The 23,984-nt window shown below is 39.0% G+C and overlaps 1 protein-coding gene across 1 annotated transcript in view; it reads left to right on the top strand.

Annotated features, from left to right (window-relative positions):
• Nucleotides 1–325: 325 nt before the first annotated feature.
• Nucleotides 326–23,984, top strand: part of HEATR5B (HEAT repeat containing 5B) — a gene marked incomplete at its 5' end in the record, with an annotated part of 58,587 nt that continues 34,928 nt past the window's right edge. The window contains 18 exons of the mRNA XM_081997789.1: nt 326–451; nt 1,001–1,212; nt 2,876–2,984; nt 4,053–4,202; nt 4,325–4,496; nt 4,867–5,024; nt 6,036–6,285; nt 9,150–9,305; nt 10,721–10,971; nt 11,412–11,523; nt 12,620–12,772; nt 13,056–13,155; nt 15,126–15,235; nt 16,014–16,177; nt 18,159–18,334; nt 19,569–19,674; nt 21,426–21,616; nt 23,169–23,328. Of these exons, the coding sequence (XP_081853915.1) occupies nt 326–451; nt 1,001–1,212; nt 2,876–2,984; nt 4,053–4,202; nt 4,325–4,496; nt 4,867–5,024; nt 6,036–6,285; nt 9,150–9,305; nt 10,721–10,971; nt 11,412–11,523; nt 12,620–12,772; nt 13,056–13,155; nt 15,126–15,235; nt 16,014–16,177; nt 18,159–18,334; nt 19,569–19,674; nt 21,426–21,616; nt 23,169–23,328 (2,856 nt within the window). The remainder of the gene's footprint in view (nt 452–1,000; nt 1,213–2,875; nt 2,985–4,052; nt 4,203–4,324; nt 4,497–4,866; nt 5,025–6,035; nt 6,286–9,149; nt 9,306–10,720; nt 10,972–11,411; nt 11,524–12,619; nt 12,773–13,055; nt 13,156–15,125; nt 15,236–16,013; nt 16,178–18,158; nt 18,335–19,568; nt 19,675–21,425; nt 21,617–23,168; nt 23,329–23,984) is intronic.

The following is a 23,984-nucleotide window of genomic DNA, read 5'->3' as shown; positions in this document are numbered from 1 at the left end:
CTCTCTTGTGTGTTGTTGTTTTTCTTTAAAGAGGGACTTCAGTATATTTTTCTAGCACCCTGAAGTTGCCTGTAGGTGCTCCTTTTACGATTAACAACTCTGTTTCCTGAAATACTAATGGATGTACTTTTATAAATATGTGAGCCTGCTTAGCTAAGACAAGCATAAGCAGGCTGGATCCATGATACTGTAATGTATAGATTTCATCTTCATATTTTCATTTGACTTTCAAAGCTTTGTACTGTTGTATACTTCACACTAACACTTACATTTTTATTTTAGAGTTGCTACACAAGTTTACAATAAAACCAGAATTTAACCAGTTATGGAGCTGGCTCATAGTTTGTTACTGAACGAGGAAGCATTAGCTCAAATCACAGAAGCAAAGAGACCAGTCTTTATCTTTGAGTGGTTAAGATTTTTGGATAAAGTGCTGGTAGCTGCTAACAAGGTAATTTAATATTTTTTCCCCCTTCTCTCAAAAACATTTGTATTCATTTCATGCTAGAGAAAGTTGGCAGGTAACAGCTAGGTGATAACTGTATGATTTCAGATTCAACCTGAAGAGCCTCTGTAGTAGTTTTTAGCTTTTAAGTGTTCAATTGTAGGTGGTCAGTATCACTGTTATATAACACATAGCTTGGTTTGAGTTCTTCACTGTTGTAAATATTTGGACAGCAGAACCTTCCCTCGCAGAGTAGGGATTCTTGGGGGGAAAGAGGATTAAAAGATGCTCTAGGCAGGTATTACTGTGTTTTTAGTAAGTATTTTTAAAAAGTGAAAATTAAATAGGCTAACAGCTAATTCTGAATATTTAACATTTGTCTCTGCTAGTATTGAATGCATCTCAAGACTCTGTGAGTCAAGCAATTTGCTGAATTACCTACAAGTGGGAGTGGTGTAAGATTTACTTCACTGTTGTAGGTTTTTGTGGGTGTTGGATGCAAGACACAGGATTAAATTACTTTTCTTATTTTGTTTATTTTTGGTCCACTAACAGACAGATGTCAAGGAGAAACAAAAGAAACTAGTAGAACAGCTGACAGGACTCATCAGCAGTTCTCCTGGGCCTCCTACGCGAAAACTACTGGCAAAAAATCTTGCCGCTCTCTACAGCATTGGAGACACATTTACTGTTTTTCAGACGCTTGACAAGTGTAATGACATCATCAAGAGCAAAGATGATACTGCAGCCTACCTGCCCACGAAACTGTATGTTTAATATTATTACAAAAAAGGGAATGATTTTTAAGCAAAGTGGTCCTGAATATTACAGAAGAATCTGCCTCTATATTTACATGTTATGTTTACTTATATTTTGCATGCTTAGTTGGAGTTTACACGTGCTTGATATAGCAAAGAGCAGGATTGAGATTGTGGAGGGCAGGACTCAAAGGTGATGCATACATGGCTATCTCCAAGTGAGATGCTTTCTTCTAGGCAAGGGAGTATCTTAGGTTTCTTTGCACACTTATGTCGTGGAGAGGATAACAGTTGATGAAGTAACGCAGTGAAGAAATTCCACTGGTGGGATTATTGCTGACTGTGCTCAGGTACCCCATTTAAGATGGAACCTGCAGATTTTCAAACAAGAGCATTATCTATGCCAAGAGAATTTTAACCAAATGTTCAAGATTTTTTTTTTTTCTGTTCAAGCATTGCCTGTTTATATTCTTCTACTGTGATACCCCGCACAGGTTTCTCAGAGGCTATATACTTGGATGTTTGTGTGCATTATGTGTGATCCAGTTCATCTTTATATATAGGAGCAATCTCACTGGTAGGAATTTGGTAAATGCTGCAAACAGCATCTGCTGAAACTGCTTCTAGGACTCTTCCACACATACTGCTTCATCTGTTTACAGTGTCTAGTGAACCCAAATTTGGGCTTTCCTTCAGATGTTCTAACAATAGGATTTAACAATAAAAGCTGAAATAGTTTGGGCAGATACTGTCCTGTTGACAGTATTTTATTTGAAGCTGTTGCAACTTTGTGGGGAACCTGTGTAAGTGGGAAGGGTTTTGTACTATAACATGCTCTGAAATTTATGCCGCCTCCTCATGTGGTAGTCCAGAAGGCTTTTTGCTGTATGATTTCAAACTTCAGTTTTCAATATTTCTGTAGAAGAATTGTGTAGGAGACATGCTTGTTAGGGGGTAGGCTGTAATGAGTTTGTGGCAAATAGCTTTGCTAAAAAGTCATTTACCCAAGAATTTCAGGTTTAAAAAAAGCCTCCTTCCTTTGTGATGAAGAAATGCATGTTTTCAGGAGCTGCGTCTGTGACTGTACTGGAGCAATTTGGTGTAAAACTGCAGTATGGTGTTACTTAAGATATTCCTCATCTCAAATGTCAGGACAAGGAAAACATATATGTAACTGTTTATGGATCCAGTGATTTTTACAGTGCCTAGAAATTTTCTTGTGTTATGCAATAATTTATGCATTTTAAGGTGTGGGGGAAAAAACCCAAAACACCTCAGTATCTATAAAAAAATGTGTTAGGAGGTATTAAAGGGTAGGAGTTGTCTTGTAGGTGCCTGGAAAAGAGACAGTTTCTTGAAATACAGAACCCTATTCTAGCTGAGATTTCAACATGTACTTATCTTCTCCAGAATTTCTCACTGTATGTATAGATCCTGTAATAATATCCTTTACATTTATGTTCTTAGAAGCAAATAACTTTTCTGTTACTTTGTTTTTGTAAACAAAAAAGTGATTTAAATGCACTGTGTTAAACAGCCAGGATAACGAGTGGATAATAAATAGTTTTTTATTCATCGATGATTACGTAAAACATATTTCTATTTAAATATTTGTCTTCATTTAGATGATACAGAAAAAAAGAGTACACCGATTTCATGCCTTTTTTCATAGGGCTGCTGTGGCATGTGTTGGAGCATTTTATGAAAAGATGGGCAGAATGCTGGGTAGTTCTTTTCCGGAAACAGTGAATAATCTTTTAAAGTCTCTGAAAAGTGCAGAGGTAAGTTTCAGATTATTTTATATATGTGGTCTTGATTCCATTTAAACTGAAACGTGCTTCTTCCAAAGGTGTTTGCCAAAATGCCTGAATTGTTTGCTTTCTATGTAGAAAAATGCAAATCACTTAGTATCGAGTTAAACATGTGCATGTATTTTTACTGCAGAGAGCGTAGAGTTTTGTCATATGAATACTGTCGTAGTTGCTTCATAGTGGCACCAATAATGAAAATTGTAAAGTGGTTTTCTAACTACTGTGTTAGGATTTCTGCTGGTGTACCCTGAATAAACATGTCTAAGAATGAATAACAAATACTTAAGGTTTGCAACAAACATGTTATTTGGCATGTGAGCAGGATATGTTGTGCCCTGAAAAGACAGAGTGTGTCATAATATTGAGAGGATGTGTCCTGGGCTGTTTGTGGGTCTAATTCAATGCAAATAGCTCTGTTGGGTTTTTGTCTGGTTTGGGTTTTTTTTGTTTTGTTTTGGTGTTTGTTTGGTTGGTTTTTTTTCTCTTTCTTGACATCAATGACAAGTTGGAACGAGTACTTCCAACTTGTGTGAGGGATTGTGTGGGTCTTGTCCTGGCAGCTGTTTTCTTCATCTGTGTTGTCATACATGTGTGGGGTGTTTTTTTTTTTTCCTTCTTTTTTCTTCCTGTGCCCTCCAACTGTAAATTCCTGCCTGTGTGCAGGTATAGTAGGAAGCTGTTGACTACCTGGGCTTCATATTCTCTTGTATCAACTGTTTTTTTCTTTTTTCTCAAGGCTGCAGAAGATAAATGGTGGGGCAGGACAGAACTATCTGGTCTAGGGCAAATGTGTTGGATTGCCTGGGCTCACCTAAATTTACATTTATGTGACAACTGAGGCAGTTTTAGTAAAGCTGTGTATAGTGCTTACTGCTGTCTAAAACCAGCTAGGTATCAGTTGTATACAACTTCAGTGAACTATATTATCAATGTTTCCAAAAGTATTCCTGCACAGAAGCAGGAAAATGCAGAATTATGTACCTTGCTCTTAGGTACTGTTTCCACATTTTTGCATAAATTTTTTTTCTTTGTGTGCAGTCTCAGGGCCGCAGTGAAATTCTGATGAGTTTACAGAAAGTCCTAAATGGACTTGGAGGAGCAGCAGCTTCTTGTCACCGTGATATTTATAAGAATGCCCGATCTCTGTTGACGGACAGATCTATGGCTGTACGATGTGCGGTGGCTAAGGTGGGTGTGTTTCTCACCAGTTCGTAATAAAATATTTGCTGAATAAACCTGACAATTACACCGATACTTAGAAGGTAAGAATGGTCTCCATCGGTGCTCAGCAAGTCTCTTTTTTCTTACAGTGTCTGCTGGAATTACAGAATGAAGCAGTGTTTATGTGGACAGCTGAACTAGAGAATGTTGCAACACTGTGCTTTAAAGCTCTGGAAAACTCAAACTATGGTGTGCGAGTTGCAGTGTCAAAGCTTTTGGGGACAGTCATGGCTACAGCACTGATACCAAAACAAGCAACAGGTACAGTCCTTCTGGATTCCATTTCCAAGGGACAAACTGCACCTTCACACCATGTTACGTGACGGCCTTGCACAATACATTGTTGTTCTGGTAGATGGAAGCTTGCAGTTGGGTTGTTTGGTTTCATAAACTCTAACCTAAAAAGAGTAAAGAGTGCAGATTGCCTGTTGTAATCATACAAAGAAAGAGAGCAAACTATCAAAAATCACCTGGGAAAAGTAGCTTATTTTTTAAGCATGAGAACAAGCTGTTATCTGTTAGCTGGATTTATGTTTGTAAGAGAGTTTCCAATGGATAAATCTAGTTGCAGGATGATTGTTTGTATTGGTTGGAACTTGGGGATTAAATGATTACTCTTCTTTTGCAAAAGTGATGCGACAGAATGTGAAGAGAGCCACACTTGAAGAGGTCTTGGAGCTCATGGCCACTGGATTTCTGCGAGGAGGATCTGGTTTCCTGAAGAGTGGTGGAGAGATGTTAAAAGTAGGAGGATCTGTCAATAGGGAAGTGCGAGTTGGTGTTACCCAGGTTTGTGATTTTTTTTTTTTTTAATAAAGTACTATTTATACATAACTGTAATCTTTTTAGTAGGAAAAATACACACTTGTGTTCTTTATTTGTTTACAAGTCTGGTTTGACTCACCTATTCTGAGAGACGTATATATGAATGTTACTCACCTAAGCTACTTTCTTTTATTATTGATATGCAATAACAATAGATTAAAATATGTGCTAACGAAAGCTTATTTGATCAGTGGGATTAGCTCACAAAAATATTTGACAACTTAATATATTAAAGACTTTAGCTCCCTATTTAAATTTTATTTCTGTTTTATTTCTTTTTGGAGAGGATGCACTTTTGTCATTTTTGTGTGTGCTGGCTCTCTTTTCGGTTGTTGGATAAAGTTTGCAGCCCTGATTTGTTCCTTCTCTCCATATGTCTCTCTTGAGTAGGTGAAATCTGCTGAATGTGGAAGCTCCACCTGTCTGATAGAGAAAGGTGGCAGCATCTCTTCAAATTCAGGCATTCTCACTCTGATATATATTTCAATAAGCTGCAGTAACTTTCCAGAATCCAAATTTTTTTGATCATAGGGTATTTTGCGAAACCCTTTTATTTTTCTCAGTCTTTTTCAGGTGAACTTGGCAAAAATGCCTGGTCTTCCTTGTGAATTAAGAACACATTGATGTTGCTGCTGTTATTGACATTATGTTCTTAAAATTTTAAAAAAAGAGACACATTTAGAGCAAGGCACTGGGTTTTCTTGCTGTCATCCAAACAGTAGTTTACACTTGATAGTATAGGTAACAGCATAGGAGCTACTTTTGGCACTGGAAACAGGTTTGCTTCAACAAAAAAGACCTGGCTAATGGATTGTTTCATCCTGCTTAGCCTCATTAGGATTACTTATTACTAGCTGGTGTTGCTACTGTGCTGCATCATGCATGAGCATAACTGTAGTCTTTAGTCTTTAGTGACTGAATATAGTCTTTCATTTCTGTTTTAATTGGATCTGTATGTAACTTCTGAATTTGCAGGCCTACGTTGTCTTTGTTACAACATTAGGAGGTCAGTGGTTGGAGCGGAACTTTGCTACGTTTTTGTCGCATGTACTTGATCTGGTCTCCCATCCTCGTGCAACTCAAACCCACGTGGAGGCAGTTTACTCTCGAAGATGTGTGTCCTTTATCCTGAGAGCAACTGTGGGCAGCTTGCTCGGGGAGAAAGCACAGATAGCAGCTGCCAAAGATATATGTCAAGCCATTGGTAAACAAATGAAGGCAGTGGGTGAGAATCATTTTTCTTTATTTGAGACCTGTTGAAAGTTACTGTCATTATTCTGGGTCAGCCATTTTTCAGCTTGCTTCTACTGTGAGGAGTAATTTTGTTGTTATGCTAAAAGATAATTCAGCTGCTTTCTGTTTGAAATACAATATCCAGAATGTAAGTTCTACTTGAAAAGTGATTGTGTAAAACTAGCTTGTTATCCTATGATGTCTTTTGACATTGCATTTGCGTAGAGTGGAAGTGGGGAAAAAAGTGTGCATTTGCAGTCTGTCTTGGGATAGGTCGTACTGAAAGTCGCACAGAGTTCTTTACTACCAGTGTTGAAGATCTTGTAGGTCCTTGTGCATCCCCCACTAATATCCATACTGATACCCAATTGGATTTTACAGGTGACAAATAAGGATGTAATATGAAGACTGGAATTAGAGAAGATAAAAGTAGCTCTTTTGCAGAACCTTGCAGACTGTGTAATCACTAAGATACGCACAAAACTCTGTTGGCATTTGTTTCTTATGAAAGGAGTTAGTTCGAGCTAGAGATTGAGAAAGTAAACTGGAATTGCACAGCAATGCATTTACCAAACATCTCTTTCTTCTGCTTTTCTGCTGCCATCTAATTTGAGTTAAACAGTACTTTAAACTTATGGGTCGGGATTAAAGGGAGGGCAGGTAGAGGTGACATTATAGTGGGCGTCTGCTACAGGCCACCCCACCAGGAAGACTGAGCGAATGAGGCCCTCCATAGACAGAGAGGAGCAGCCTCATGTTCACAAGCCCTGGTCCTCATGGGGGACTTCAGCCACGCCAGTGATACCTGTTGGAGAGACAGCACAGCAGCGCATAAACAATCCAGGAGGTTCCTGAAATGTGTTCATGATAACTTACTTCTCCAAGTGATAGAGGAGCCAACGAGGAGAAGTGCTATGCTGGACCTTGTTCTCACCAACAAGGAGGGTCTGGTGGGGAATGTGAAGCTCAAGGACAGCCTTGGCTGCAATGACCAGGAAATGGTGGAGTTCAAGATCCTTAAGGCACTGAGGAGGGTGCACAGCAAGCTCACTACTCTGGACTTCAGGAGAGCAGATTTGGCCTCTTCTGCTTGTTAGAGTAACAAGGTATAAATCCCTGGAAGGAAGAGGGGCCCAAGGAAGTTGGTTAATATTCAAGGATCATCTCCTTCAAGCTCAGAAGCGATGCATCCCAACGAAGAGGAAGTCAGGCAAAAACACCAGGAGGCCTGCATGGATGAACAAGGAGCTCCTGGACAAACTCAAACATAAAAAGGAAGCCTACAGAGGGTGGGATCAAGGACAGGTAGCCTGGGAGGAATACAGATAAATTGTCTGAGCAGCCAGGGATCAGGTTAGGAAAAGTAAAGCCCCAGTAGCGTTAAATCTGGCCAGGGACGTCAGGGGCCACAAGAAAAGTTTCTGTAGGTACCTCAGTGATAAAAGGAAGACTAGGGAAAATGTGGGCCCTCTCCAAAAGGAAACGGGACACCTGGTTACTCAGGATACAGAGAAGGCTGAGGTACTCAGTGACTTTTTTGCCTCGATCTTCATTGTCAACTGCTTAAGCGACACCGCCCAAGTTGCAGAAGGCAAAGGCAAGGACTGGGAGAATGAAGAACTGCCCACTGTAGGAGAAGATCAAGTTTGAGACCATCTAAGGGACCTGAAGGTGCAGAAGTCCATGGGACCCGATGAGATGCATCTGCAAGTCCTGAGGGAACTAGTGGAGGAAGTTGCTAAGCCACTATCCGTCATATTTGAGAAGTTGTGGCAGTCTGGTGAAGTTCCCACTGGCTGGAGAAGGGGAAACATAACCCCTATTTTTAAAAAGGGAAAAAAGGAAGACCTAGGGAACTATAGGCCAGCCAGTCTCACCTTTGTGCCCGGCAAGATCATGGAACAGATCCTCCTGGATACTATGCAAAGGCACATGGAAAAGAAGGAGGTGGTCCGTGGCAGCCAGCATGGATTTACTAAGGGCTAACCATGCTTGACAAATTTTGTGGCCTTCTACGATGGGGTTACAGTGTTGGTGGATAAGGGAAGAGCAACCGATGTCATCTCCCTGGGCTTGTGCAAAGCATTTGACGCTGTCCTGCACGGCATCCTTGTCTCTAAATTGGAGAGACATGGATTTGACAGACGGACCACTTGGTGGATAAGGAATTAGCTGCATGGTGGCACTCAAAGAGTTGTGGTCAATGGTTTGATGTCCAGGTGGAGACCAGTGACAAGTGGCATCCCTCAGGGAATTGGACCCTCAGGGTGTTGGGACCGGTGCTGTTTAACATCTTTGTTGGTGACACGGACAGTGGGATTGAGTGCACTCTCAGCAAGTTTGCCAATGACACCAAGCCGTGTGGTGTGGTCGACACACTGGAGTGAAGGGATGCCATACAGAGGGACCTTGACAGGCTTGAGAAGTGGGCCCATGCGAACTTCATGAAGTTTAACAAGGCCAAGTGCAAGGTCCTGCACGTGGGTCAGGGCAACCTCAAGCACAAATAGAGGCTGGGTGGAGAATGGATGGAGAACAGTCCTGCTGAGAAGAACGTGGGGGTGTTGGTTGATGAAAAGCTTGACATGACCTGGCAAGGTGTGCTTGCAGCCCAGAAGGTCAGCCACATCCTGGGCATCTGTTTTTCATGGTCTTTGCATGAATGTGTTTGACTGATAGCTGTTAAACTATTTCTCCTCAGAATGCATTTGCTTTGTGAGTTCACACCATGACCAAACTTCTGTGGTTTTGTTTTAATATAGAGTTGATGTCAAAACTGTCCATTTCTACCCTCTATATGTTCAGGTGTGACTCAAATGGTAGTTAAGCGAGATACTTTTGTTTTGTTTTCTGCAGAAGCAGTAGTGAATGATGCTAACAGTGAAAACAAATCCGGAGCTGCTGATGTAGCTGCAAGCCAGCACGTAATGGTTTGCGCCCTCCAAGAACTGGGTAGTCTGGTTCAGAGTCTGAATGCCACTGCGTCTCCTCTTATTCAAGAACCTTCCATTGGTATGCAAATAAATTTAAATAGATTAAATGAGTCTTTTGAGCAATGAATATGAAATATTATTAAATCTAGTTAAATAATTATTGAATATGTAAGAAAAAATTTAACGAAACTGGCACTCCCAGTAGTACTCCAGGTAGCTAAGTTTGTCCAGCTCATTGCATTTAGTACCCTAACTTTAGTTCAAGTTTGACAAAGTATTAAGCAACTATTTTGATCAAAGTAAAGTTGTTTTTTAGGGTGAGTAAAGTTATAAAGTGATTTTTAGCATTGGTTTGTTTCCAGTAACAGTTTTAGCGGAAATATAGCAAAACAATGTAAGGTCTGCAATATTTGCTCCTGGAAAGCTGTGTTGTCTTCAGAAACGAAATTTTTGTGGGGAAGGTAAGGGTATTTTTTCAGAAGATGAAGGTGTGCATAGTCCCATTTTAAAAAGCTTGTTATTTGGCTTAAGTTGACTGGAGTTTGTGTGGGATTTTCTTGTTTGTTTTGACATCTGTATTCACGTTTGTACTGTAGTGTTGCAGTTTCCAGTGTTTTCAGTTTGTGGATGCCTATGTTTTTTCCAATGGAAGTGCAAGCTCCTTTAGGCATTTCGTTATGTAGATTGTTGTCTTGATGCAAATGACATTCTTCTCATACTGATTTTGCTCCAGCTGTGGGGTGAGGAAGACACTGCTCATATTTATTCCTTCTGGCTGCTGTGCCTTGTAAGAATAGAGGGGACTGTATCTCAGTGTTGTCTCTGCTAGCTGCTATAAAGTAACAACGTAGAAGTTGTTTACTAGCTACAGAGAAAGCATGAGATAAGGCAGCAGCGGGGGCTTTGAAGTAGGAGTTTGTGAAGTTAGAGGTCTAGACTAAGGAAGGTGTTGGTGTGGAGACAGTTTGGACTGAAGAGCTCACGGAAGTCAAGTTTAGCTAGGCATGAAGGTTTGGAAAGTGTAGAAGGATAGTAACAGTGCACGGGAGACAACACTGTGTCAAAAGCAGAGTACAGCAGCCAGTGACATCTATAGCATGTGCTTGTCTACAGTGTGAAACAAAACCAAAAATCAGTTTTAGTGTTGCTCTGTTATTTGCAGTCTGTGTAAAAAATGGGCAGATTGTAGGAATCATCTCATCCAGTGCCTGTTTCCTTAGGGTTACTGCATTTTTTCAATTGTTCAAGTAGTAGAAGTCAGTGCTATAGCTCTTTCAGCTCCAGCTATGCTGGTAAAACCTGGTGTGCAGCAGGATAATGCTAATAAGACGTCTGTCTTTCCTTAAAGAAAAAGGCAAAGTCATAAAATTCAAGTACTTTAATTCTAACATTCTTAACTTTGATGTTGCTTGTCTAATATTGATTCAGTTTACTTGTCTACATATATTTAAAAACACATCATAACTTTAAGACTGTAACCTGTCTTTTCTCTAGGTCTGTTGGAGACAGTAACTTCAGTTCTTCTTCATCCCAGCATGGCTGCTCGACTTGCTGCCGCGTGGTGCTTGCGGTGTGTAGCTGTGGCATTGCCTTTTCAGTTGACTCCATTTTTAGATAGATGTGCAGAAAGGCTCAACAATCTGAAGACTTCCCCTGAAGCTGTTAGTGGCTACAGTTTTGCAATGGCTGCTTTGTTAGGTGGTGTGCATCAGTGTCCCTTAGGTATTCCTCATGCCAAAGGAAAGGTGAGATAATGAGTGTTTCATCCGTGAGTGTCCTAAAAGATACCTTTTTGTCTAGAAGTAATACCTTGCAAAATGTGTGACATGGTAACGCTTTTATTGAAATTGAACTTGTGCCTAGCAAGAGAGCAATGGCCAGAGTGTGTGCTTACAGTATTTCACTTGCAATATTTACCAGCTTTTTCCCCTCTCTCTTTGAAATTTGCATTCTTGTTTGGCATATTAATGAATAATTGCTGAAGAGAATATTACTGTCTGTATTGTCACATACCTAACAGTAATCATCTGCATTAAATGTTATCTGCATTCATTCTTTATAGAATGTCAATTTAAATGATTTGAGAATATTTTTAAATATAATCTGTAAGTGTGGATGTGTAGCAGTAGCTCGCAGTGGCTTAATTTGTATTTTTAAAATCCATTGGTTTTTGTCATTGGTGCAGATGGTGGTCAGTATTGCTGAGGATCTGTTACGAACTGCTGCACAAAACAGCAGACTCTCCTTGCAGCGGACTCAAGCTGGGTGGCTTTTACTTGGAGCACTTATGACTTTAGGTTTGTAAAAAACAGTTGTTTTTTGTTTTAATGCTTGTCCAACTTTTCTGATTATCCACTGGGGCAAATGGTCTCTACATATAATCAGTCTAGTATCTAGCATACCAAGGGAATGAGAGTGTTAGTGCATTTATTTCAGCAGTGTTGTTTATGCTATGGAGAAAGGAAATATTAGTGTTTATGTAAGCTGAAGGATAGTAGAACGCGTCTTACCTAAAAAAAATTCCAACAAGTATGTGTGCCTCTGAGATAGGCAGCAGTACTGATTACTGATCAGAAAGGTTGCCAGTTTAAAAGCCATTCAGTTGTCTTTATAAAAAGCCAGCCTCATGTTCATATCTGCCATTACAGAAATATCAGAAGCTATATTTTGAGAGGTTGCAAGTATACTCTTGAGTTTTGCAACAATAGTGTTTGCTTTGGTTTTTGTCTGTTTTTTTTCGTTTGGGATTTTTTTATATGGAAAATATGATAAAGTTCTGATGCATTCTGCAGTATTTTGATCTCTCAGCAAATACTGTTTTGTGTTTCATCTTGCTTCTCTAAATTGTCCCTTTTTTGCCAGCTGATTTGTCATGTTTTTGTAACAGTGTAGCACTATTTTGGTTGTCTTTTCTCCAGTATATTTTTAATGCACTTGCACTGGATCTTCTGGGGCTTTTTTTGAAGTTTTCTTTAAACTTGAGCATTAAACTAGTTGCATAATCAGTAACTGTCAGTTATTTTTCTACTCATTTTATGAACAAGTTAGGATAGCTTGCCTCCAAAATAGTAATATAAAAAAAATTAGAAGTCAGAATGAGAAGATAGTAAAAAGAGTTGGCAGTGGTTACATATTACATGACAATGTGTAGAATTGCCTATCTCCTATTTTTAGTACTGGTATCAACAGACTTGTCTATACTATTTATTTGCCACACTTTCAACCTGGAAATGAGAGAATTTCCTTTCTGTTCCGTTGTTCAAGTAGAGAGATAAGGAAGATAAGTGAAGTAAGAGAAAAATAGCTTAAAGAGCAAAAGCCTTTATGGCAGATTTTTCATGCTTAATTAAATACAAGTTTTTATTATACTGTCACTTCATTTTTTTTGCATAGGTCCTTCTGTTGTTCGGTATCATCTGCCTAAGATGTTGCTGCTGTGGCGAAACGTGTTTCCACGTTCTCTGAAGGAGTTGGAAGCAGAGAAGGTGAGAGGAGATTCTTTTACCTGGCAAGTAACACTGGAAGGCCGTGCTGGAGCTCTGTGCGGTAAGAATTTCAAAATTCAAGATTGTAAGTGCGCAGTAAACCAAAACGTGATCCCAAGTATTATAGAGACAACTCTCGTAACTTCCCTGCTTTCTTTGAAAATGAACAGGATGTGTCAGATTTTCATCAATGTGACCTGGTTTTGGCTTACAGTTTTATGAACGTCACACAGTCTTTCAATAAACATTTTTGCTATTTGATGTTCTCTTAGGACCTGTGTCTTGCATAGGCTTTATATTCGTTTGTCTCACTAAAATTTTAATTTAAACTATTTTGTTACTAGCTATGAGAAGTTTTGTTGCTCACTGTCCTGAGCTCCTTACTGAGGATGTGATCAGGAAATTGATGACACCCATAGAATGTGCCATGACAATGATGTCGCAGTAAGTAGGCAGCTTTTGCTCTTTACTCACTTTTGTCTTTTCCCGGACCTGAAATACTGGAACATTTGTTTTAATTCATATTCTGATCTAGTACTGCTCTGTTGCTGCTTGTCTGTGTTGAAAAAACTTTTCGAGCAGGACAACCAAGGGATCAGGCCTAGCCAGCATGGGTTCATGAAAGGCAGGTCCTGCTTGACCAACCTGATCTCCTTCTATGACCAGGTGACCCGCCTAGTGGATGAGGGAAAGACTGTGGACGTTGTCTACCTGGACTTTAGTAAAGCCTTTGACAGCGTCTCCCACAGCATTCTCCTGGAGAAACTGGCAGCTTGTGGCTTAGACAGGTTTACTCTTTGCTGGGTGAGGAACTGGCTGGAAGACCGAGCCCAGAGAGTTGTGGTGAACGGCGTTAAATCCGGCTGGCGGCCAGTCACAAGTGGTGTTCCCCAGGGCTCAGTTCTGGGGCTGGTCTTGTTCAATATCTTTATTGATGATCTGGATGGGGGAATTGAGTGCTCCCTCAGTAAGTTTGCAGATGACGCCAAGTTGGGTGGGAGTGTTGATCTGCTGGAGGGTAGGAGGGCTCTGCAGAGGGATCTGGACAGGTTGGATCGATGGGCAGAGGCCAACTGTATAAGGTTTAATAAGGCCAAGTGCAGGGTCCTGCACTTTGGCCACAACAACCCCATGCAACGCTACAGGCTTGGGGAGGAGTGGCTAGAGAGCAGCCCGGCGGAGAGGGACCTGGGGGTGCTGGTTGACAGCCGGCTGAACATGAGCCGGCAGTGTGCCCAGGTGGCCAAGAAGGCCAACGGCGTCCTGGCCTGTATCAGGAATAGTGTGGCCAGCAGGAGTAGGGAAGTGATTGTGCCCCTGTACTCGGCACTGGTGAGGCTGCACCTTGAATCCTGTGTTCAGTTTTGGGCCCCTCACTACAAGAAGGATGCTGAGGTGCTGGAGCGTGTCCAGAGAAGGGCAACGAAGCTGGTGAGGGGTCTGGAGCACAAGTCTTAATGAGGAGCGGCTGAGGGAACTGGGGTTGTTTAGTCTGAAGAAGAGGAGGCTGAGAGGAGACCTTATCGCTCTCTACAACTACCTGAAAGGGGGTTGTGGCGACGAGGGTGTTGGTCTCTTCTCCCAAGTAACTAGTGATAGGACAAGAGGAAATGGCCTCAAGTTGCGCCAGGGGAGGTTTAGATTGGATATTAGGAAAAATTTCTTCACTGAGAGAGTGGTCAGGCATTGGAACAGGCTGCCCAGGGAGGTGGTGGAGTCGCCATCTCTGGAAATGTTCAAAAAATGTGTGGATGTGGCGCTTCAGGACATGGTTTAGGGGACATGGTGGCGCTGGATTAATGGTTGGACTTGATGATCTTGAAGGTCCTTTCCAACCTAGTGATTCTGTGATTGTGTTTATGGTCCTTAGCTTTGCAAAAGCATATTATTGCGTAGCCTGTGCTGAAGGGCTTACTGTCGTAACTTTCGTTAATTGTGTTTTGGATTACCAGTTCAGTGAGCTTTTGAATTCATGGTTTGCTTACGCTTGCGCAAGAAATAAGAAAGCTAAGATACTGATATATTAGATGTTAATCAATAAAACACTTCTCTTATGAAATATACTAATGAAGACTAAACGTTTTACAGAATAAAAGAAAAAACGCAGTTTTGTGTTGGATTTTATGGTTTGGTCCCTTCCCCCCTGATTAAAGATAGGAGTTTCTTCTGAAGAGGTACATGTCACTGATTTACAGCAGTGTGCATTTAAAAAAAAAATAAAGTTTGCTCAGTACAATTACATCTGAGAATGTATTGGTAATTTGAGTAATGCTGCTCTGAGTAGACCTCTGAAACACTGTCATGTTGTCTTGGCTAGACACATACCTTGTGAAAAGCAAGGGATATATCCAAAAATAGTCTGTTCATTAACTGCAATATGTCTGGCTGTCTCTTTTTCTCTCTTGATTCTATAGCATTCCATCAGTAATTAAAGCCCATGGAGCTCATCTCAAAGCTAGTGCAGCTATGGTCCGTTTAAGACTTTATGATATATTGGCTTTATTACCTCCAAAAACATATGAAGGTACATAAATTTTTAACAATTTTTATTAAAGTAAAAATTCTACTTACTCCTTTTGGTATTTTTTTGGTGCTTGCCTTTGAAGCAGATATGAGATTCAAAGTAGAGTACTAGGAATCTTCAAGAGTCTTGTAGTATATTCCTCATCTTTTGTATGTCATCTTGACAGTATAACTACAGAGTAGAATATTGCAAAATATTACAGACTATAAAAGTTACAGTCCTGTTTATAGGATTGAGAGGTATGGAGATCATGTTCTGAAATGCAATTTAGGTGTTTTATGTCATTGTTAATTAAAAGATAGAGAACACAATTTCTTACTGTATTCAAAGGGCAGATGTGAGAATGAAGATTTAGTTTTGGTTTCTGGTGGTGTCTTTTTTTTTACCTGATTTGATCTATTAGACAGATTTATGCTATTATTATTAAATCGCCATGCACAGTCACATAATCTGACCAATTAACTTTTTGGTTTTTGTTTGTTTTTCATTAATTCATTAAATTTACATGATCATGTGAATGAGCAAATTTTTTCAAAATCTGGAGTGTCATCCTGAGAAGGGATGGCCTGATCTGTTGCTTAGAACATTGAGTTGGGAATTGGGAGCCCAGGGTTCTGTTTAAAGCCTTGCTCTCAACTCTAGAGAGTTACTTCTCTGTCTGTTTGCTACCTGTAAAATTGAGGTAATGGTACATGCTTTGATTTGTGACTTCTGATCTCTAGCTGAAATGTCTTGGATGAGAAGCAGCAATGATTCTTTTTAATGTCTGTCCTTTTAGGATCATTTAATGCACTTCTTCGAGAGTTGGTAGCAGAATTTACTTTGACTGACAACTCTGCTAATACAACAACATCACTCCTAAGGTCTCTCTGTCATTATGATGATAGTGTTCTTCTTGGCTCATGGCTGCAGGAAACGGATCATAAATCAATTGAAGACCAGGTAATAATTTGTTATTCTTCTGTTTTTTTTTTATCTGCACTGTCCGTTTGTGTAATGTGTGTGTGGAGGAAGCCTTCTACAACTGAAGCTTCGTGCCTTGTTTTTAGTCTTACTTCAGAGGTTTGTTAGGTTTAAGTCCTTCCACCTACAGTGTACCGTTTTGATTAAAAACTGCCCACAGCTCAGAAATGGCTAGGGCTATGCACTTTATATGCTTGTGGTTAGTGAACTAGCCTAACTTCTTTAAAACAAAACAACACTCCCATCCCGCCTCGTCCCCCATCCCCAATTATTCTAGTGTAGCAGCTGTTCTCATACATTTTTTTCAACCAGGAGAAAGGTAAGTTCCACTTAACATGTTTTATAATGACACTGTTGTCAAAATATCAGTATAGCAAAACGAGATTTAACTTGTTTTATAGGTGTAGTATTTCTTAGATTTCATTTAGAAGTGTTGACACAATTTTGTTGGTACTATAAGGAATTTGCTGCACTTCTAAAAAAAGTGAATCTTTGAAACATAGGAATTAAAAATTTTAAAAAAGGAAGCAAGTATTGCTGTGGTGGTCTTTTAATAAAATTATTCAGATCAACTGGTAATGTTGATCCAGTTATTTTTCATGTGGTCCTTGGAGAAGAAATGTAGCATAGGGAACAATTTGTTAATGTTAAATAGTTTAGGAGACAGTCTAGTAATAGCAGCCTTTCTGCTTTCCTAATTTGTGATGACTATGAAGGGGCTGGCCTCCTTTTCAAGCTTTTTACCCTCAGATATATTTCTGTATTTGATGACATGGAGAAAAATCAGTTGTCCATCTGAGTATACCCACCAACCTGTCTCTGTCTTCATAACTCTGCTCTGATTTTTGATTTCTCAGTGAACTGTATTCCCTAGCCAGGTAACTGTTCTGAGCATTTGCGGAACTGTGGCAATCATAAACTCTGTAACTCAGCTTCTCAGAAATTTCTTGGGGTAAGAAGAAGGGGGGAGCTGAAAATGCCTCTTCTGCCACAGCCTATCTAATAATGGCAAGGTTTCTCAGAAGGTAGCTGTGTTGATTGAGCAGATCCAAAAGCCAAGACTGATACCAAGTGTGAGAAACCAAGGGGGAACTGTTTCTGAGGAAAGATCAGCATGTCAGATGAAAAAAAGGTTTTACAAACTTCACTTATTTGTTGTGGTGGACATAGTAGACTTCCAGTGCAGTCTTCAATCCACAAAGTTTTCTGGGATGCCCCTCCTTCCTTTTTTTTTTTTTTTTTAAATATATATAACTTCTAAACCTGTGTCACTGTTGGTAACTGAAGCCCAGTAGTGCATCAGAGGATTCTCTTGTGCTCAGTCGCGTTTTATTTTTTTAATGATATCGAGGTCTCAACAAATGTTTTCTCTGTTGTCTGATCTTGTAAGAGGAATATAGAGCTACTAGGTTCTAATTTTGTTTCATGATTAAATAATTAACAAGTTATGAAGTAAGTTTTTCGTCAGAGAAAACAGATTGTTTAATTGTATTTCCTGAAAGAATGGTGATTAGGAAGTGTTTTCATTATAGGAATGTTAGTAATTTTAGTACTGTTTCTAAATCTTTCTGTGTAGGGAAGCATTACAGCCAAAAATGATCATTTAGTATACTGTATTGTAACTCAGTGCTCAAACAGAGTGTGAATAAATAACCTTTTTTCTGAAATGTCACCTTGTAGTGATTCAGTGATTCAGAAGTTACTATTAGTACCAGAATTAATCTGCTTTTCTCTAAGTTCCATCTCTTACGACCAGGAGTGATAATTTGTGCATTTATCCAGCTATTAATTGCTTCGACCCTCTGGGATTTAGCTGGCCCTGTAAATGCAGTTGCATTAAGGTGTTTGTAAGCTATTTTGTTGTTCTAAGCTACTGCATACTTGTTTTGGTTATCCTTATTTCCAGATTTTATGTGGAAAGGTATATTCAGAGGTGTTCAAATTATGTGGCTTTTTGCAGCTTCAGCCGAACAGTGCATCTGGAAGTGGTGCTTTGGAACATGATCCATCTTCTATTTATTTGCGCATCCCTGCTGGTGAAGCTGTACCTGGTCCTCTTCCTTTAGGAGTATCTGTCATCGATGCATCTGTGGCTCTGTTTGGTGTGGTTTTTCCTCATGTCTCTTACAAACATAGGTCAGTTTACACTCGTGTTCAATTTCAGAATCTAATGCCTTGTTCTCTGGATGGTATTATGTTATGTTTTTTTCCCTTGAAATAAGAATCTACTTTGGTGTCAGCTGTCCTTGAATTCAGAGTTCATTATTTGGTGTTCATTGTGTCTCAGGATTCCGAAATATGTCTCTTCAGTTTAGAAATACGGTGATTTCCTCAGTTTTATCAATTTTGAAGATTAGGATTCAGAGGTGGAGGCTGGATTCTTCTCTCCTCTTACTGCATTTAACAGTAGTAATATCTCTGCAACCAAATTTCCTGAAAAAAATAGCCATTGCAGTTAACTTCAAATCAGCCTTGAAAACATAGCGGCGGCATCCATTGAATTTCATTTGGCTTCCATGAATAAGACCATTTGAATTATACTCAACAAATGATTTTATGCATGATGAAAAAGAGGGAATGGAATTCAACTTATTTTCCTTTATGTTCCACATTACCTTTGCAGAGTTATGAGTTGTCAGGACTACTTATGTCATTCAATTTAGCTAATTTGTCACTGAGCGCAGAGTGAAAGCAGCTCTAACATACATTTCACAGTAAGATTATCCTTCAGTGCAATCCTGATGGGAACAGGTTTTTCCTAGCAGTCTATCTCATTTTGCAGTAAACACAGGATACACTTGGAGGCCACCTTGCAGTAATTCAACTTGATCTATATCTGTTGTTAGCAATGAAAAGATTTGTCTGGGGAACTGCTGAGTAGTTAAGAATGCAGATTATTCATTATACTCCTGTTCTTGGTATCTTCTAAGGACTACTCTTCCTCCTAGGAACACTTTCTGGCATGGTTAAATGAGGGGAAAAAATGGAGGTTAAGTGGGGAAAACAATAGGAACAATAACAGGAATATGGAAGGTAACACTACTTTGAGTGGTAGTGGAGAGGCAGCATTTTTCCAGTCTTGTCCTCATAGCTTTGTAGTTATACAGCCAAACGTATCTGAAAACTCACTTCCTCTTGGTGGTGTCTTGTTCAAAAGGAATAGTAAACATTTGTGGATGAGTAAAAAGAACCAGCAAGTGATGTTCAGAATCCCTTTCTATCTAAATTGAATACCTTCTGCAGCCCCTGAAGCATAAATTGTGTGACTGAACTTAAAAAACCCTTTTGTTGTATGTGTTTTTTTACCAGCTGTTTTTTAATTTGTATTTTGAAAGAATATCACTTACATAATGCTCTTCCCTTGTTTTAGATTACAGATGTTGGATCACTTTGCTGAATGTGTCAAGCAGGCTAAAGGTGTTCGCCAGCAAGCTGTGCAGCTTAATATCTTTACTGCTGTTCTTAGTGCCTTGAAGGTAAAACTTGTAAAATTGTAATGGATGCCAAAATTCAGCAGTTTGATTCATCGATTTGTGTTTGATACAAAAGGCTGTTAGAAGAACATTACTTAAACATTCGAAAGTTTAAAAATTCCAAAATTGAAGTTTTTTCAGGTGTTAGCGTGAGCTCTTGTCTGCATCTATCAGTACAGATAATAGATGAGGTTCATGTAGTCAGCATTCTATAGTATTCAGACTTGTCTTTTTTCTTTTTCAGTCCTGTAGTTTTATCTGCACCGTTCTCATGGATTTAAGTACTTTGTCATATATACACAAAAACCCCTCATGTCATAGAGTATTGTGCAGATGAAGCTAACGGAAATAAAAACAAAAATAGATTTGGGTTTCCACTTTGTATGTCTTAATTTTTTCTTCTTAATTTTGCATAGAATTCTAAATGCTTACATCCAGTCCCACTGATTTCAGTTACAGCTCATGTGTTCTCTATCTACACTTGAAAATCCAACCTCCTGCTATCAAGTCAGGAAGTTAGACAGCAAGTCACAAATAACATTCCTGAGAAATACTTGGTTTCAGTGACTTGCATTGCCTCAAGCACTGTGGAACACTCTCTGAGAGTGTAGGATTTTCTTTCTACTCGTCAAATTCCTTAAGGCATTTCTATTTTTTTCTGGATGCTTTTTTAAATAGTTTCCAATTCATGAGTCTGGACAACATCTGTCATTGTCATTCTTGCTCATCTTCAGAGCAGCTAAGTCCTGTGCACTGAGGAAACTACCTGCATAGAAGTGCCAGCCTGTCGTTAAAGATTGGATGAGTTTCTTTGTGTCTGACTTTTGCCATACAATAAATGACTGCCTAGTTTACATTAGTTGTTACCGAGGCTCCATGTCCTTGGTTGATGGGCAAAATACACTGGCAAAACAGCACCTCTCTCCCTTGCTTTGTTCTTAGAAATGTGAACCATGTTGCTACAAGTTGAAAAGTAGATTCTGAGACACATCCCTGGAATTTTCCATGCCATGCCAAATGGCCAAAGAATTGTCAAAATTGTAAGGATGAAATGAGGATATCAGAACAGAAAATGAGAATCTGTGGTAGAGCCATCAACTTCTTCCGCTATAATACATGCAGTATCTGTACTTTACATGTGTTCAATTATTTTTCCCAATGTAAAAGACTTCTTGAAAGTTGTAGTGAAAGGTGATGTACTATTAGTGAAATATGGGAACTAAGGAGGCTGCGGAAGCACTGTTTATATGGTTCTGTAGAATGTTCATATAATAGGCTGTATAAATGTTGGTGAAGATGTGATTATTAAGAAAAAAGTATTTTCGTGTACCTAAAATGTCTTTGATTTAAGTGATTATTGCAGAAGTGTAACTGAGCTGTGGTTTTCCTGTCTGACAGAAAGAGATGTTGCAGTTAGATTTTAAAGCTTCTGTTTTTTTCTGGGGTATCCTGTGTAAAGCTAGCTCAGATTCAGTAGGACTAAAGTAAGTGTAGCACTGTAATGCATTTGATAAAAAAGATTGGTGCAACAGATCTTTCTGTATGTGAAATAGATAGAGTGTTGGCAAACATAAGACTGAGTATGTTGCAGATTTTGAGTTTTAAATATTTTCAACCAGTATATTTTAGGAAAAATGACCACAAATTTAAACAAAAGTACATAATTTTTAGTTGAAGATCTCAAATATAGTAAAATTGCTTATATAGTTCTCCCCTGTTTTGGAATGTGTTTTTCATATTTTTTTTTAATGTAGGGTTTAGCTGAGAATAAAAGCACATTAGGACCAGAAGAAGTCCGCAAATCTGCTCTGACACTGGTAATGAGTGCCCTTGATAATCCTAACCCTATTTTGAGATGTGCAGCAGGCGAAGCTCTTGGCAGAATGGCTCAAGTGGTTGGAGAAGCCTCTTTCATTGCTAGAATGGCTCAATACAGTTTTGATAAGTAAGTTCATTTTGCAGAAAAGGAAATAAAAATATAATCTAATGTAGTTTGGAAGATTCCTCTATTAAATACCATATTGATTACTCTCTTCTCTTCATGCTTGATTGCTGCCATTATGTAGATCTATCAAACGTTCAAACAGAGTCTTCTCTTTTTGATTTATTCCATGTGATTCTTCCAGGAATAAAAGCTGAGTTGTTAAACTACTTGGGATGTCAAATGATACCAGTGAGTAGTTTTTGATGAGTTACTGCTTCAGATAGACAAAAGTAGCTTACACTAAGTACGTCTGTAATATGAATTGTGTGATAGTGGTTCTGTTTCATCAAAACATCCTCTTTCCATATTGATTTAACTTATCTACTGGCCCATAATTTTTTTCCGTATTCTGTTTTTAATCTTGGGTTTTTAGAAAGATGTCTGGGAGATATAACAAGACAATATGTTTCACAACTTTTGGCTTAAATTTAAGACATCAGCCTACCTGTGAATGAGAATGCACCTGCCTCAGGGCTGCAGCCCATGTTTTTGGCTGGTCAGGCTGCATGCGCATAGCCTCAGTCCAGCTCTCCTACCTCTGGGTAATTCAATTTTTCCCATCATTTCATCTTGTAATGAAGTACATAATCTTTACTGTCTTTCCTTGAATTTCTATGATGGGGACTATTTCCTTGGTTTCTTATATAGGATTCAAGTTGTTAATAGTTGCCAGTCGATCGACACTGTCAAGTAATTTTTTATATTTGAGATTTGCATTTACTTTGTTCACTGATGGCTAAGAGCATGTTTGCCTCTCATATACAGACAACCAGGAAAAAAACCAAAATTCTTTGTTCTAGTTAGGATATCCTTTTCTCTCTCTTCCCCACCCTGGAAAAGGTTTTAATTAAAACCTTATATATGTGATATGCATTCAGAAGCAGAAGTATTGTGGAAAATACTCAACAAGTCACTGCTTCATACAACTAGGTCACTCAGAATGCTATTCATTCTGGTTTAGTTTCATTAACAAAACACTTTTAAAAAATAAAAGCTTTATTGGAAAAGTCATACAACTCAGCTGTAGAAGAAAACAGCTGCATTAAAAAGTTATCCAGTTGACTTTGCGGTGGAAGACATAGCTGTGGATTTCTTTGTCATTTCTCAATGTGTTGTCATTTTTCCATTCTTGATTTCTTTTCACGTCAGTGGTCTAACAAGGACTTTTCTGATTATTAAATTAGCCTGCTGTGAAGTATTGGTAAATGCTAGATGCTTTTCCTATATTCTTTCATTTCCAAAACTCTTCTTCATCTAAAATGTCAAGTTCTGACCAGAGAAAGAAAATAACTCTTAAAATACCTTTTTTTTTCCACTTGCCTTATGTAATCTGATTTAATAGCAATATAGAATAAGTACATAGGTTTTGCTTTTGTTGTTAAGGCTTCTCAAGATCTTGGAAGATGGCCTGCAAAATTCTTTTAGTCATTTGCACTGTTATGGTGGTACTTGAAGGGTTCTTTGTAACAAACTTAGTGAATTACATGATTTCCTTTTATTTAAACATTGATAGGTTAAAATCTGCTCGAGATGTTGTATCAAGAACAGGCCATTCTTTGGCTCTGGGCTGTCTCCATCGGTATGTTGGTGGAATAGGTTCTGGACAGCATCTGAAAACTAGTGTCAGCATTCTTTTGGCTTTGGCACAAGATGGAACTTCTCCTGAAGTCCAGGTAAAAAGCACAATCACCACAAAACTACTTTAGAATGTTCACTATTAAAATTAAAAATTAAATTACTTGTTCAGATGTTTTTTAATAGAGATTGTCACAAGTAAGCCAAATCATATGGATGTAGCATATGCCAGGGAGTATGGACAAAGCAGTAGTTTTCTTTGCTGAGCGATTTCTGTGTATGTGATACTGTGAACACAGTATGGCAGTACATTGTCTTTGGGGGGTTATATTATGACAACAAAAATCTGTTGCAAGCTAATCTGTAGTTAGGGGACAGAAAGGGAACTAGTAGGATCCAAGTCCAAGATAAGGCAAAGGTAGGGAGGGGTTTCTATCCACTGTGGACTGTATACATGTGGAATCTCACAAGAGGACAACTTGACTGCTGAAAGTTGCTGGTGGACTCAAAAAGGGACTAAACATGATGCTGAAAGAGCAGTGCCTTTGGAGTAGCTGAGTATGTATAAACACTGCACAATTCAGAAAGTTTTGTAAGTTGAAAATACTTGAAAACTGGGAGAATATGCTTTCTTTACTCTCCCAGGAGAAATTTCAGGGGTCACTGTCTTGGTCTGTTTTTACCCTGCCTTGAGCATCTGCTTGTGGCTGCAGCTCTAAAAAGAAGAGAGGGCTACGTGGACCAGTACATCTGA

Source organism: Phaethon aethereus (assembly GCF_964289735.1).
Source record: "Phaethon aethereus genome assembly, chromosome: 3".
Classification (NCBI taxonomy): domain Eukaryota; kingdom Metazoa; phylum Chordata; class Aves; order Phaethontiformes; family Phaethontidae; genus Phaethon; species Phaethon aethereus.
Note: the sequence above shows the minus strand (reverse complement) of the source record. Positions and strands in the feature narration are given on the sequence as shown.